The 12,747-nt window shown below is 40.3% G+C and overlaps 1 protein-coding gene across 4 annotated transcripts in view; it reads right to left on the bottom strand.

Moving 5' to 3' along the window:
• The window catches only part of LOC126278135 (host cell factor 1-like), a 119,394-nt gene that overhangs the window by 43,711 nt on the left and 62,936 nt on the right, over window positions 1–12,747 (bottom strand). For 2 of the 4 annotated variants that reach the window (XM_049978023.1, XM_049978026.1), the window contains 3 exons: window positions 5,912–6,420; window positions 5,536–5,808; window positions 5,264–5,425 (listed from right to left, as the gene is read on the bottom strand). In XM_049978023.1, the coding sequence (XP_049833980.1) occupies window positions 5,264–5,425; window positions 5,536–5,808; window positions 5,912–6,420 (944 nt within the window). The remainder of the gene's footprint in view (window positions 1–5,263; window positions 5,426–5,535; window positions 5,809–5,911; window positions 6,421–12,747) is intronic. The other 2 variants (XM_049978025.1, XM_049978024.1) reach the window with 2 other exon arrangements.

Raw genomic sequence — 12,747 nt, 5'->3', positions numbered from 1 at the left:
GGGTGCCATTGGTTACGCGTCTCTGTCACCTCTTGTTCGCATTAACAGCACTTTAAACAGTGGACGTTACATGTCAGATGTGTTATGACCCGTGGGTCTACCCTTCATTCGATCCCTGCGAAACCCTACATTTCAGCAGGATAATGCACGACCGCATGTTGCAGGTCCTGTACGGGCCTTTCTGGATACAGAAAATGTTCGACTGCTGCCCTGGCCAGCACATTCTCTAGCTCTCTCACCAACTGCAAATGTCTGGTCAATGGTGGCTGAGCAACTGGCTCGTCACATTATGCCAGTCACTACTCTTGATGAACTGTGGTACTGTGTTGAAGCTGCAGCTGTACCTGGTTGGTTGGTTGGTTTTTGGGGAAGGAGACCAGACAGCGAGGTCATCGGTCTCATTGGATTAGGGAAGGATGGGGAAGGAAGTTGGCCGTGCCCTTTCAGAGGAACCATCCTGGCATTTGCCTAGAGTGATTTAGAAAAAGCACGGAAAACCTAAATCAGGATGGCCAGACGCGGGATTGAACCGTCGTCCTTCCGAATGCGAGTCCAGTGGCAGCTGTACCTGTACACGCCATCCAAGCTCTGTTTGACTCAATGCCCAGGCGTATCAAGGCCGTTATTATGGCCAGAGTGGTTGTTCTGGGTACTGATTTCTCCTCAGGATCTATGCACCCAAATTGCATGAAAATGTGATCACATGTCAGTTCTAGTATAATACATTTGTCCAATGAATACCCGTTTATCATCTGCATTTCTTCTTGGTGTAGCAATTTTAATGGCCAGTAGTGTATGTATAAACGCCTAAAGATTAGTAGAACATGTTCGAAATGCGTTGTATTATGTTAGACTGAAGATAAAATAAGTAAGTGAGTGGTAGCAGAAACTAGAAATAAATAATTATCCCACACATGCAGTGTTCACAAACATAGCCATTATGGCTGAAAATAAATGTGTAACAATCATTTCACACAAACATGGAGATACAGTGACCCCCTGTGAACCCATGACCTTTCGTCAATGCATAACGATGTGGTACTCCTTTTCAGTCTCTTTGAAGGTCAAACTTCATATTTTTGGTGTATAATACATTATTTTCAAATCAGTGAACCATATTCTTCTTATGAATAATGTGCAGATGTTGCATTTTCCTGAGAGCTAAGCTGAGAGGGACGATCTATAATTATAACTTTATTGTTTGACAGAGTGAAGAGCAACTTTTTTCTATGCTGACATCTTGAAATTGTTAGCAGTCATTAGCACGTCATCTGTACTGTTTTTTTCTGGTTCTAAAAAAATCAGTACAATTTGATTGACCAATCCACTCTTGGAACCTGTGCGGAGAAGCTTAGCTCAATTTTGTAAAGTATTATCTATTGTGACAACACTAATTTTACCACTCACCAAAGTCACATTAAAGCACACAGAGTAGTATACTATGCACCACTACCAGTCATTCCCTTTAGTGTCCCAGACACAAATGGAGTGAAGAAAAATGATTGCCTGTATGCCTCCGTATGGAAGAAGAGGCGAGAGGAAGGAAGTAATAATTCCAGAGTTAAAAATGTGTGTATTTTTATGTGTATCTAATGTAGTACTAAATATTTCACCTCCAGACGCAAGTCCTTACCAGCAATGATGCCTCACTGGTTTTAGTACTCTTGAGGGACTTTTCCTTTGATACAATCATCCTTAACTGACTTAGTCAACAGTTCCTTACCCAGTGTGGGATGCACGGTAAGTTAAAAACTTTGACAACAATTTCTAAGTTATGTATGCTCATCAATTTTGTAAACAGGGTGTAATGATTGCTTGTTTGCTCCATCAAGAATAAAAAGTCTTGTTCTTGATAGATTCACTGGTTTTAGAAAACATCTTGGCTATAATGATGTAGTTCTCTCTAAACCATACATCTTGGATGACGCTGTTCATTAGGTCAGGCATATTTGTACCCAATATTTTTAAAATACTTCTGCTGCAAACAGATTGTTGAACTAGTTGAACTGGCCACACAATGGGTCACACTCTTTTGAGGTCAGTGTGGTCCAACTTCATTGTGCACACTCGAATGTGTCATGTTCTGCCTTGGGCAGGACATGGAACACGCTATGTACATCATATGGCACGTTGGTTTCTTCACTGTCTCTGCATCCCAAGGCAGCTATCTGGAACCGTGACCAAATGCATCTATAGCTATTCAAGGACAAAGGTGAACTGATCCTGAATTTGCACATGCGTAACATACTCCCTGAACACTCTACTACTAAAATACTGAATACAAATATGAATGGAGCCCTACTTTCCTTGTGGCAACAATTACAAATAACAAAACAAGCAAGTCAGCATAGGGTACAAATGCAAGGGAAAAGGATGGGCAGAGGGTGTGTGTGTGTGTGGGGGGGGGGGGGGGGATATGTGGAATGTAATTACCTTTGATAACATAAAGTCAAATCAGGGATTGCATCAGTTAGCAGACTATCAATGAAACATATTAGTTGAATCTTCTGCATCTGATATATAATTACTGTACAACTATTATTGTGAAGCTAGCTAGCTATGCTGTGATAAGCAATTTAAAAAAAAAAAGTTTTATTCAATATGGCACTGCTATTTACTCAGAATTCAAATACAGTGAAACCCCTATTTTATGGTTTTGCGTGATCCAGACATAAAAAACGCAAAATGGAGGATAGTGCAGAATTGAGGAAAATGTTAACCCCCCACTCCCCTAAATGAGCAAAAACACATGTAATTGGCATATATGATTAAAAATCACTATCCTCTCCAATACTTTGTATAAACTCTGTCTAAGTGATGGAAATCAAATGTACAATACAATGCTTATACAATAATTTGTGGCAATAAATTTCATCAGTTCTTAAACAGCAAGTAAGAACTCGTCAAAAAAATTGGATTTGGTACCTGGACACAAGGTAATCTAGACATTTTCTGACATGTTATGACTACAAATTGTGTGTTCAAAACATGCATTTTTGAGAGATCATCCTTTATGTTCAGTAAGGAAAAAGCAAAAATTGATGAGCATGTTGAATTAAACCAAAAATATCGCAACAGCTAAGTGCTTAACCCATAAGCATAAATGCAGACATCTGCTTAATGACATACTTTGTCACCATTGCTGTTACTGTTTAATGCTTTCTTATGAGCTTTCATACAATCACCACTGTTAAAGTGTTATTTTAGGCTTGACGACAGAAACAGACATGAAAAAATGAGTTTACTTCCCCAAATGACATTACAAGCTTATTTGAAGTTGGCTCAGTGAATTTCCATACACTGTGTAAAAACTACTTCTGAAAGGAAGCTCAGGTGCTACCGTTTCGCTTCAGACCCTCTATCACTGTTGTCAATCTTTATTATTCACAGTGTGTGATGCAAAGTATATACATGTAATAATGAAAACAATAAATTTTTGACACAATAGTTTAATTGGAATAGATACAAAAATCTACTCACTAAGGGGCGGCAGAGCACACACAAGCTTTCGGAGCCAGTGGCTCCTTCTTCAGGCAGAAGGGTTGAAGGAGAAGGAAGAGGACTGAATGAAAAGGACTCGAGAGGTCTGGGAAAAGGGGTGGATTTTGTGAAAGTCGCCCAAAACTGAGGGTCAGGAAAAACTTACCACATGGGATGAGAAGGAAATTCTGATTGTTGGGAAATGCATTGGGCAAGATTTGAAAACTTGAGAGCTTAAAGGGTAATATGCAGGCAGAGATTACTGCTTAAACACCATGCATGAGTTAACAAAAGTGAAAAGCGGAGTGCATTGTATGTAACACAGGTTGGGGGGGGGGGGGGGGGGGGGTGGCAGTAAAAAATGGACGGGTCCGACAATGAAAGACGTAGAAAACTAAAACGGAGTGAAGCAAAGAGTAGTTACTGTGAAGAAATGCTGAGACGGAAGAAATTAACATAAATTAAGGCCAGGTGGGTGGCGAGAAATAATGCTAGTTTCCACCTGTGGAGTTCTGAGGAACTGATGTCTGGGGGAAGATTCCCGATGGTGCGTGAGGTGAAACAAGCACCAAGATCACAACTGTCATGTTGTAGAGCATCCTCTGCAACAGGATACTGCACGATGCCAGTATACACACTCTGCCTATGCCCATTCATCTTAATTGATAATTTGGTGGTACTTATGTCGATGTAGAAGGCCAAACAGTGTTTATCTACATGTACATGCTTGAGTAGAGTATGTAGTTGTTGCAAATGTATCATGTGAGATTTGAACACAAAACTCTTTAAAATGTGCTGCCACAAAACCCAGGTTCTATTTCCGCGTGACATCTCTGTCATAGCACATCATCTTCACGAAAAGTATATTTTCAGCACTTCACAATACACTTTCACCCCTACCTACACTCCAGTCACAGAAGGGCCCCTACCCTCTCCACACATCCAGTAGGTGAGCTCATTTTATGTATGTTAATGTCGTGTGCCCTGGCTATTGGGTGACGTAATAAATCGCCTGCCAATAATAATTAAATAGCTGGAAATGGGTAGTGTTTCATTGATTATGACTGAGTATATTCTTCGAGACTTAAGTGTTTGAATTTAAAAGGTTGATCATTGATACTGTTTCTGAATACAGTATATTGGAAATACATGCAAAAACATGAGACTGAGTTGTAAGTGGCACAAGCATAGGTGGTAACAGGGCCCCTTTGTCACATATTGGCTCGATCCAGAACACTTCGTGTAGATTGTCTCGTTTTTCCATTACCACTACAACCTAGCAGTAGTTGTATCATAATTGCACGATGAAGCAAAATGTTGCAAGTTGTGCTGGCAACACTGATCGTGGATTACATCAGCATTTCCTCTCTCACATCTCTCCTCTCCATAAGGCCTATTCCCTTAATTCCACCACCACCACCTATGGAGAGAAACATCTGCCTTTTGAGCCACTTATAACTTGCTCAGTCTCATCAAATGTAAATGGGAAGGAAATGGGACTAAGCCAAGTGACACATTGAGTAAGAACTTAGAAATGAGGTAAGCCTTACTAGGAAGAAATGTAAAATTGGGAAATTTTTAGCGTTGACCTTATAGGTTTTCTAACAGGGGCTACAAATTTATGGTGTGGAGTTGCAAAATTTATAAAATTGGAGAATGTAAAATCAAAGTTTCACTGTATATTGTTTTCTTGCCAATTTTGTCATCATCCATACTGGCTTTATCTGAAATGTGAAAAGATTGACAAAACAATACCATCGCACAATACACTAAACAAACTAACCTGTGTACTGCGAACAGCAAGATAAACAGCATACTCGAGAATGGGACCACAGGTACGAGGAGGCGGTTCCCATGACAAATGGGCACCTTCTAAAGACTTGGAGATTTTTATTGCTGATGGCGCACCCGGGTAACCAGGCAAGCAAGTCTTGAAAGCAGAGACCTTTGAAAGACATGATATGCATTATTCTGGGTGATAATTTGCCTGTGTGATCTGCAATGTTTCATACAACAACTATTTATTTAAGTTTCTCTAAGTAGATTGTTTACTACCTCACTCCAGGGTCCCTGGCCGCGAGAATTAATAGCTGCAATCCGAAATTTGTATGCAGTTCCTGGCTCTAGTTTCATCTCTGTGTGTTTGGAGAAATCTGGTTCCAAACCACGCAAAAATTCTGTCACTGGCCTGTCATCTTCATAGCCTTCTGGAGGAATGAAAAATTTGCTAACAGTGAAGTTTGTACCTCGTATAATACCAACATCATACCATTCAGAGCTTTCTTTCTTCTTATTTGCTGTTGAGTTTTCTGTTTCATCTCTCTGCTTCTGAAACAAAATAAAAGATAAGAACATAACAAAGCAAATGATCAAATTAAAGTATTTGTTGTAAATCAATACAGTTAATGCAACTGCCGAAGAGCAAACTAACCACAGCAGGAGTATCAGTTGGTGCCTGGTTACAGCCAAGAGCAGCACTTGCAAGGGTTGACAAAGCATCTGCCCCACCTGGATCCTCATGCTTCGGTTCCACAGCAGTGGCTGCCAAATGTGCAGTGAGATCTGAGACAGCACTTGCTTGCTGTTGTGGTTGCTCCAAATGTTCCTCTTTCTGTTCGTCCTCATCTTCCTTTTTTATAGTTGGTTCTAGCATTGGGACATCCTTTACAGGGGATGATTTTTGTACCATTTCTGTGATAGTAGTAACAGAAGTAGCACCATTACCAGATGATGGTACAGCTTCAGAAACATCAGTCATTTCTGCATCAGTTTCTACTGCCTCTGGAGCTTTTAGTTCTTCACTTTTTTCATCACTTGCACTGCCTAACTTGTCATGGACTGGAATCGACATGTCCGAGTCTTGCTCCGACATTTTCTCTGAAGCTTCTGGTAAAGTATTCCCATCAGCTATACTATTATTACTGATGCTGCAGTTGTCACCTGCCCAAGAAAGAGAAAATGAAAAATGACACAAAATTTTTTTGTATAACCTTATGAAGTTCTCATAAATCTCTGAATGAGTAAGAACAGGATACACAATTTTCAGTAAATTTTGTTAAGAAATCTGCACAATGTATCTGTTGAGGCACTGGAAAATTCTACAGAGAATATACTTGAGATAAGGACACCTATATCCCAAGCATGAAGACTAGATGGGTAGACTGAGTAACTAATGAAGAAATACTGGGCCAGATTGGGGAGGGGGAGGTGAGGGGGGCACAATGTTACTAAAAGAACAGATTGGTTGACAAGACACACTGTGATGCATCAATACATAATCAATTTAGTAATGGCGTGAAGAGTTTGTTTTGTGTGTGTGTGTGTGTGTGTGTGTGTGTGTGTGTGTGGAGGGAGGGGGAGGAGGGAGGGGGAGGAGGGAGGGAGGGGAATGGGAATTACAGAGGGAAACCAATGTTTAAATTCAGTAAGCAGTTTCAAATGGAAGTAAGTTACAGTATAACATGGTAGACTAGCGTGTTGAGCTGCTTCAAACAGCCTTTGGACTGACGACCACCACAACAAAATCCTGGGGCAGCAGCCTTTACAATAGTTATAGTGACAATAGTGTGGAGGCAGGACTGATATCACATTGAAACATTAGCCAACATGTCCTTACAATGCTGGTTTGTAGATGGCTGGAAGTAAAGGGGAACTATAGACATCATATTTCCAGATGACATACAACTCTACTGTATCGTTGGTTATCTATGTATACATCCACAGCTACATAAACTCTATGCAAGCCACTATACCGAGGGTATTTTGTACCATTGCTTGTCACTTCAGTTCCTTTTCCACTCTCAAACACAGAAAGGAAAAAACGACTGACTGGATGTTTCAGTACGAGCCCTGATTTCTTGTATCTTGCCTTTGTAGTCCTAACACAACACGTATGCTGGTGGCAGTAAGACTGCTCTGCAGGATGTCGCAAATGGTGGTTCTCTAAACTCTCTCAACAGTGTGTAGCAAAAAGAATGTCTTCTTTCCCCCCCAGTATTCTCATTTCTGTAATACTCGCGTGTTGGTACAGACAGATAGTTACAAATCTAGCTGCTCGTCTTTTAACTGCTTCAAAGTCTTCTGTTAATATTACTTGGTGGGGATCCCAAACACTCGAGCAGTATTCAAGAATGGGTTGCATAAGTGTTCTGTATGCCATTTCCTTTATATACGATCTACACTTTCCTATGAATGATGATGATGACGTGTTTATGGGACACTCAACAGCGTGGTCATCAGCACCCGTAAAAAGTCCCAGTTTTTACGCAGGCCAATTTAGCCACTTTCACGAATGATGATGATGATGAGAAATTATAAGGACAACACAAACACCCAGCCTCCAGGCAGAGAAAATCCCCAACCTGGACGGGAATGAACCCTGGACCTCATGGTCCAGATCCTACAAACGATCTTAGGTGTTTGTTCCATTTCAAGTTGCTTTCCAACATTATGCCTTGACATTACTGCGTCAAGTAGGACACTACTAATACTGTAGTCAAGCATTATTGTATTGTTTTCCTTATTCATCTGCATTAATTAAATTTTTTGACACTGTCGGTAACTGCCATTCGTTATATCAAATAAAATTTTTGTCTAGATCATCCTGTATCCTTCCTCAGTCACTTAAATACAACACTGATCCATACACTACAGCTTCAACAGCAAACAGTTACAGTTTGCTGCTCACCCTATGTGTCAGATCATTTATGTTTACAGTGAACAAGAGCAGTCCTGCCACATTTCCCTGGGGCATTCCTGACAATACATTCGTGCCATCCACGAAAACGTACCAGTTTCTTTTAGGCCTACTTAAGAAGTCTCTGAGCTACCCATATCTCTGCGAACATAGTCTACATGCTTGGCTCCTTGTTAACAGTCTGAGTGTGGCAATGTGTGAGACACTTTATAGAAATTTAGAAATATGGAATCTGTCTGCTGCCCTTCATCCATGGTTTGCAGGATAATTTGGAAGAATAGAGCAAGTAGAGTTTTGCTTGGGTGATTTGAACTTAGATAAGCTTTTCTCTCTCAAGGAAATTTGTTACATTTTAAAGCAGAATACGCTACAGAATTCTACAACAAATCGATATTAAGGAATTGGTTTGTAATTTTGTGGCGCATTCCTTTATCCTTCTTATATATAGAAACTGTGTGCAATTTTTTCTAATCACTTGGGACTTTTTGCTACACTAGAGATTCACAATAAACACAAGCTAAGTATGAAGAAAATGCCTGAAATGGATTCTGTGTGGATTAGGAGAGGTTTTTTGTTTTCTATTCTTTGAGCTACTTTTTTATGCAAGGGATGCCTATACCCATGTACTCCATATGGGAGTCTATGCAATGGCAGGCTTGTATGATCCTCCTGCATGAATGGTTTCTTAAAAGTGAAATTTAAAACTTCAGCTTACAACTGCTTGTTAGCTCTTTCCAACATAAAAGCTCTTTTAAACTTCCTGATGGATTAATTAACTTTAGTAACCATTAAGGCTTGATACTGTGACCAGTAATCCCTCTCTTTATAATGACACTGTTGGACTTGTTTGAAACTAGGAAGCCTAAGATATTTCCATTTTGTGACAGTTGTTGCACTAAATGCTCAAGGCTGTTTTCGGAGAAAGTATTCAGCATTACTTTCCGAGACTGACTGTACCAACTGCAATGAATTCATAGATGTCCTAGTCAATACTCAGTAGGGGTACTTCCCCACTACTGAGTGTAGACTTTCTTTAAATGACTCTACAACAGTTATAGTGAAATCAGGCGACAGTTGAGAATAATCTATGATTACTTTGAGTTTGCCTCAGCCAGTTACTCATGTCCAGGTAGCTTCCCACTCAGACTCATTTTCGGCACTGACAGATAATTATTTTTGTCGACTGCAGTAAACACTGCATCCAGCTCTCAGTTTCGAGTATAAGCACAAGCGCTTACCTGGATGGCAGTAACTTCAGGGACTTTGCTATGAATGCTTCAGATAATTACTGTTAAAATTTTGACATTTGAAATGCCCCTTCTTTGTACATATCAGGTTTCACTTTATGTGTCTGTATTGACTGGAGGGTGGTTATCAGAGGTCCTCAAACTATCGCCTATCTCAGGATTTTGATGATCCAACGCACCAGTTGGTCAGAATTTGGCACAATCTCTTTCAGGAGGACAACCAACTTTTTTTTTTACTAACTCTTCTAGGAACATTTGCTGTCAGAATTTTAACAGTAAACCACACTGTTATGCAGAACACCTCTCTGGCAACATCTGCTACTAAAGTACGCTGATAATCTTTGTGATGCTTTCATGGTTACTAAATGAACCTGTAAAAAACACACTGCTCTTCTTTGGATCTTCTATATTTCCTCTGTAAGTCCTACCTGGTACAGATTCCATGCTGACGAGCAGTACTTAAGTATTGGTCAAATGAGAGTTTGTGAGGTACTTTATTTGCTGATGGACTATATTTCCTGCGGATTCTTCCAATGAATCTGTCTGGCATCTGTCTTCCTCACAATTAATTTTATGTGATCATTCCTCTTAAGCTTACTCTGTGTGCATACCCCTAGACATATTATGGATGTAACTACTTCCAGTGATGGTTCCGCAGTCTATTTATTTGCAGTATGTTATATTTGTTTATGTCGATGGTCAATTGCAACATTCTACAGCCAGCAGGCAGACGAAGGAAGGGTTTTGTAGCTATAGAGGGATCAAATGTTACAGTCTGGGTGACGAGTCCTTAGTACTGACAGTTCAGTAGCATCATTCCGTTGCCTAGTGACCACAGGTAGCCAGTCAATGACGGACAGCATTCAAGCAGGTAGCAGGAGCCATGTTGCTGCTCTACAAACATGATGCACCGATGTCAGAAATGTATCAGTGAGTGTGTCTCATGCAAACAATGTTGTCATTTTGTTGTTTACGTTAACAGTTCGGCTCATAGTTCATATCTGTTGTTTTTAGTGTTATTTGCCTGTTTCCTTTTAAACAATATCCAGTGCAACAAGTTGTGCTGGCCCAGCATCTGAAGCGAAACTAAGGAGAAAAAGTGTGCCACAAGCCAGGCCTTGAAACTCACGTGTCTGCTGGTGAAGCTACTTTAAAAAAGAAGAGCAGGAAGCAAGCTCTTATTTTGTTTTGCTCAGGTTTGTAAGAGGACTGCAGCAGCATTGAAAATAAGTAAGAACACTGTTGTAACAGTAGAAAAAGAACAATTCAGTATAGATTGTGGTAAGGGTGGCGCAACAAGGCTACACACACACACACACAAAAGAAAGAAGCACCTGAGAAAGAAGCAAGTGACAAAGTTTCGAGAAAGACTTTATTCGTAGTCATATAGGTGTACAGCTATTATAAGAGAGGGGAACATCCCACTCTAGCTAAGTTACTCATGTCACTTCAGAAAGATGATCTTTTAAAAGGAAGCAAATTTTCATTACATTCAATGCTAAAAGACATAGGTTTCAGGGCTTCAGCTACTCAGTGTTTAACAGATGCAGAGTGTTGGTGGAAAGGACAGATGGAGGTGCAGACTTCTGCGCAAGGTCATGGGTGTGAGATGTGAAAATATAGTGTGGATAGCTGAAACGGATCGGAGCGTGGAATGTCAGATCCCTTAATCGGGCAGGTAGGTTAGAAAATTTAAAAAGGGAAATGGATAGGTTAAAGTTAGATATAGTGGGAATTAGTGAAGTTCGGTGGCACGAGGAACAAGACTTCTGGTCAGGTGACTACAGGGTTATAAACACAAAATCAAATAGGGGTAATGCAGGAGTAGGTTTAATAATGAATAGGAAAATAGGAATGCGGGTAAGCTACTACAAACAGCATAGTGAACGCATTATTGTGGCCAAGATAGATACGAAGCCCACACCTACCACAATGGTACAAGTTTATATGCCAACTAGCTCTGCAGATGATGAAGAAATTGATGAAATGTGTTATGAGATAAAAGAAATTATTCAGGTAGTGAAGGGAGATGAAAATTTAATAGTCATGGGTGACTGGAATTCGTCAGTAGGAAAAGGGAGAGAAGGAAACATAGTTGGTGTTTATGGCTTGGGGCTAAGAAATGAAAGAGGAAGCCGTCTGGTAGAATTTTGCACAGAGCACAACTTAATCATAGCTAGCACTTGGTTCAAGAATCATAAAAGAAGGTTGTATACATGGAAGAACCCTGGAGATACTAAAAGGTATCAGATAGATTATATAATGGTAAGACAGAGATTTAGGAACCAGGTTTTAAGTTGTAAGACATTTCCAGGGGCAGATGTGGACTCTGACCACAATCTATTGGTTATGACCTGTAGATTAAAACTGAAGAAACTGCAAAAATGTGGGAAATTAAGGAGATGGGACCTGGATAAACTGAAAGAACCAGAGGTTGTACAGAGTTTCAGGGAGAGCGTAAGGGAACAAATGGCAGGAATGGGGGAAAGAAATACAGTAGAAGAAGAATGGGTAGCTCTAAGGGATGTAGTAGTGAAGGCAGCAGAGGATAAAGTAGGTAAAAAGACGAGGGCTGCTAGAAATCCTTGGGTAACAGAAGAAATATTGAATTTAATGGATGAAAGGAGAAAATATAAAAATGCAGTAAATGAAGCAGGCAAAAAGGAATACAAACGTCTCAAAAATGAGATCGACAGGAAGTGCAAAATGGCTAAACAGGGATGGCTAGAGGACAAATGTAAGGATGTAGAAGCTTATCTCACTAGGGGTAAGATAGATACTGCCTACAGGAAAATTAAAGAGACCTTTGGAGAGAAGAGAACCACTTGTATGAATATCAAGAGGTCAGATGGCAGCCCAGTTCTAAGTAAAGAAGGGAAGGCAGAAAGGTGGAAGGAGTATATAGAAGGTTTATACAAGGGCGATGTACTTGAGGACAATATTATGGAAATGGAAGAGGATGTAGATGAAGACGAAATGGGAGATATGATACTGCGTGAAGAGTTTGACAGAGCACTGAAAGACCTGAGTCGAAACAAGGCCCCCGGAGTAGACAACATTCCATTAGAACTACTGACCGTCTTGGGACAACCAGTCCTGACAAAACTCTACCAGCTGGTGAGCAAGATGTATGAGACAGGTGAAATGCCCTCAGACTTCAAGAAGAATATAATAATTCCAATCCCAAAGAAAGCAGGTGCTGACAGATGTGAAAATTACCGAACTATCAGTTTAATAAGCCACGGCTGCAAAATACTAACGCGAATTCTTCACAGACGTATGGAAAAACTGGTAGATGCAGACCTCGGGGAGGATCAGTTTGGA

The sequence above is a fragment of the Schistocerca gregaria genome, chromosome 6, assembly GCF_023897955.1.
Source record: "Schistocerca gregaria isolate iqSchGreg1 chromosome 6, iqSchGreg1.2, whole genome shotgun sequence".
NCBI classification, from domain to species: Eukaryota; Metazoa; Arthropoda; class Insecta; order Orthoptera; family Acrididae; genus Schistocerca; species Schistocerca gregaria.
The sequence above is the reverse complement of the archived record's forward strand: the minus strand, read 5'-3'. Positions and strand labels throughout refer to the sequence as shown.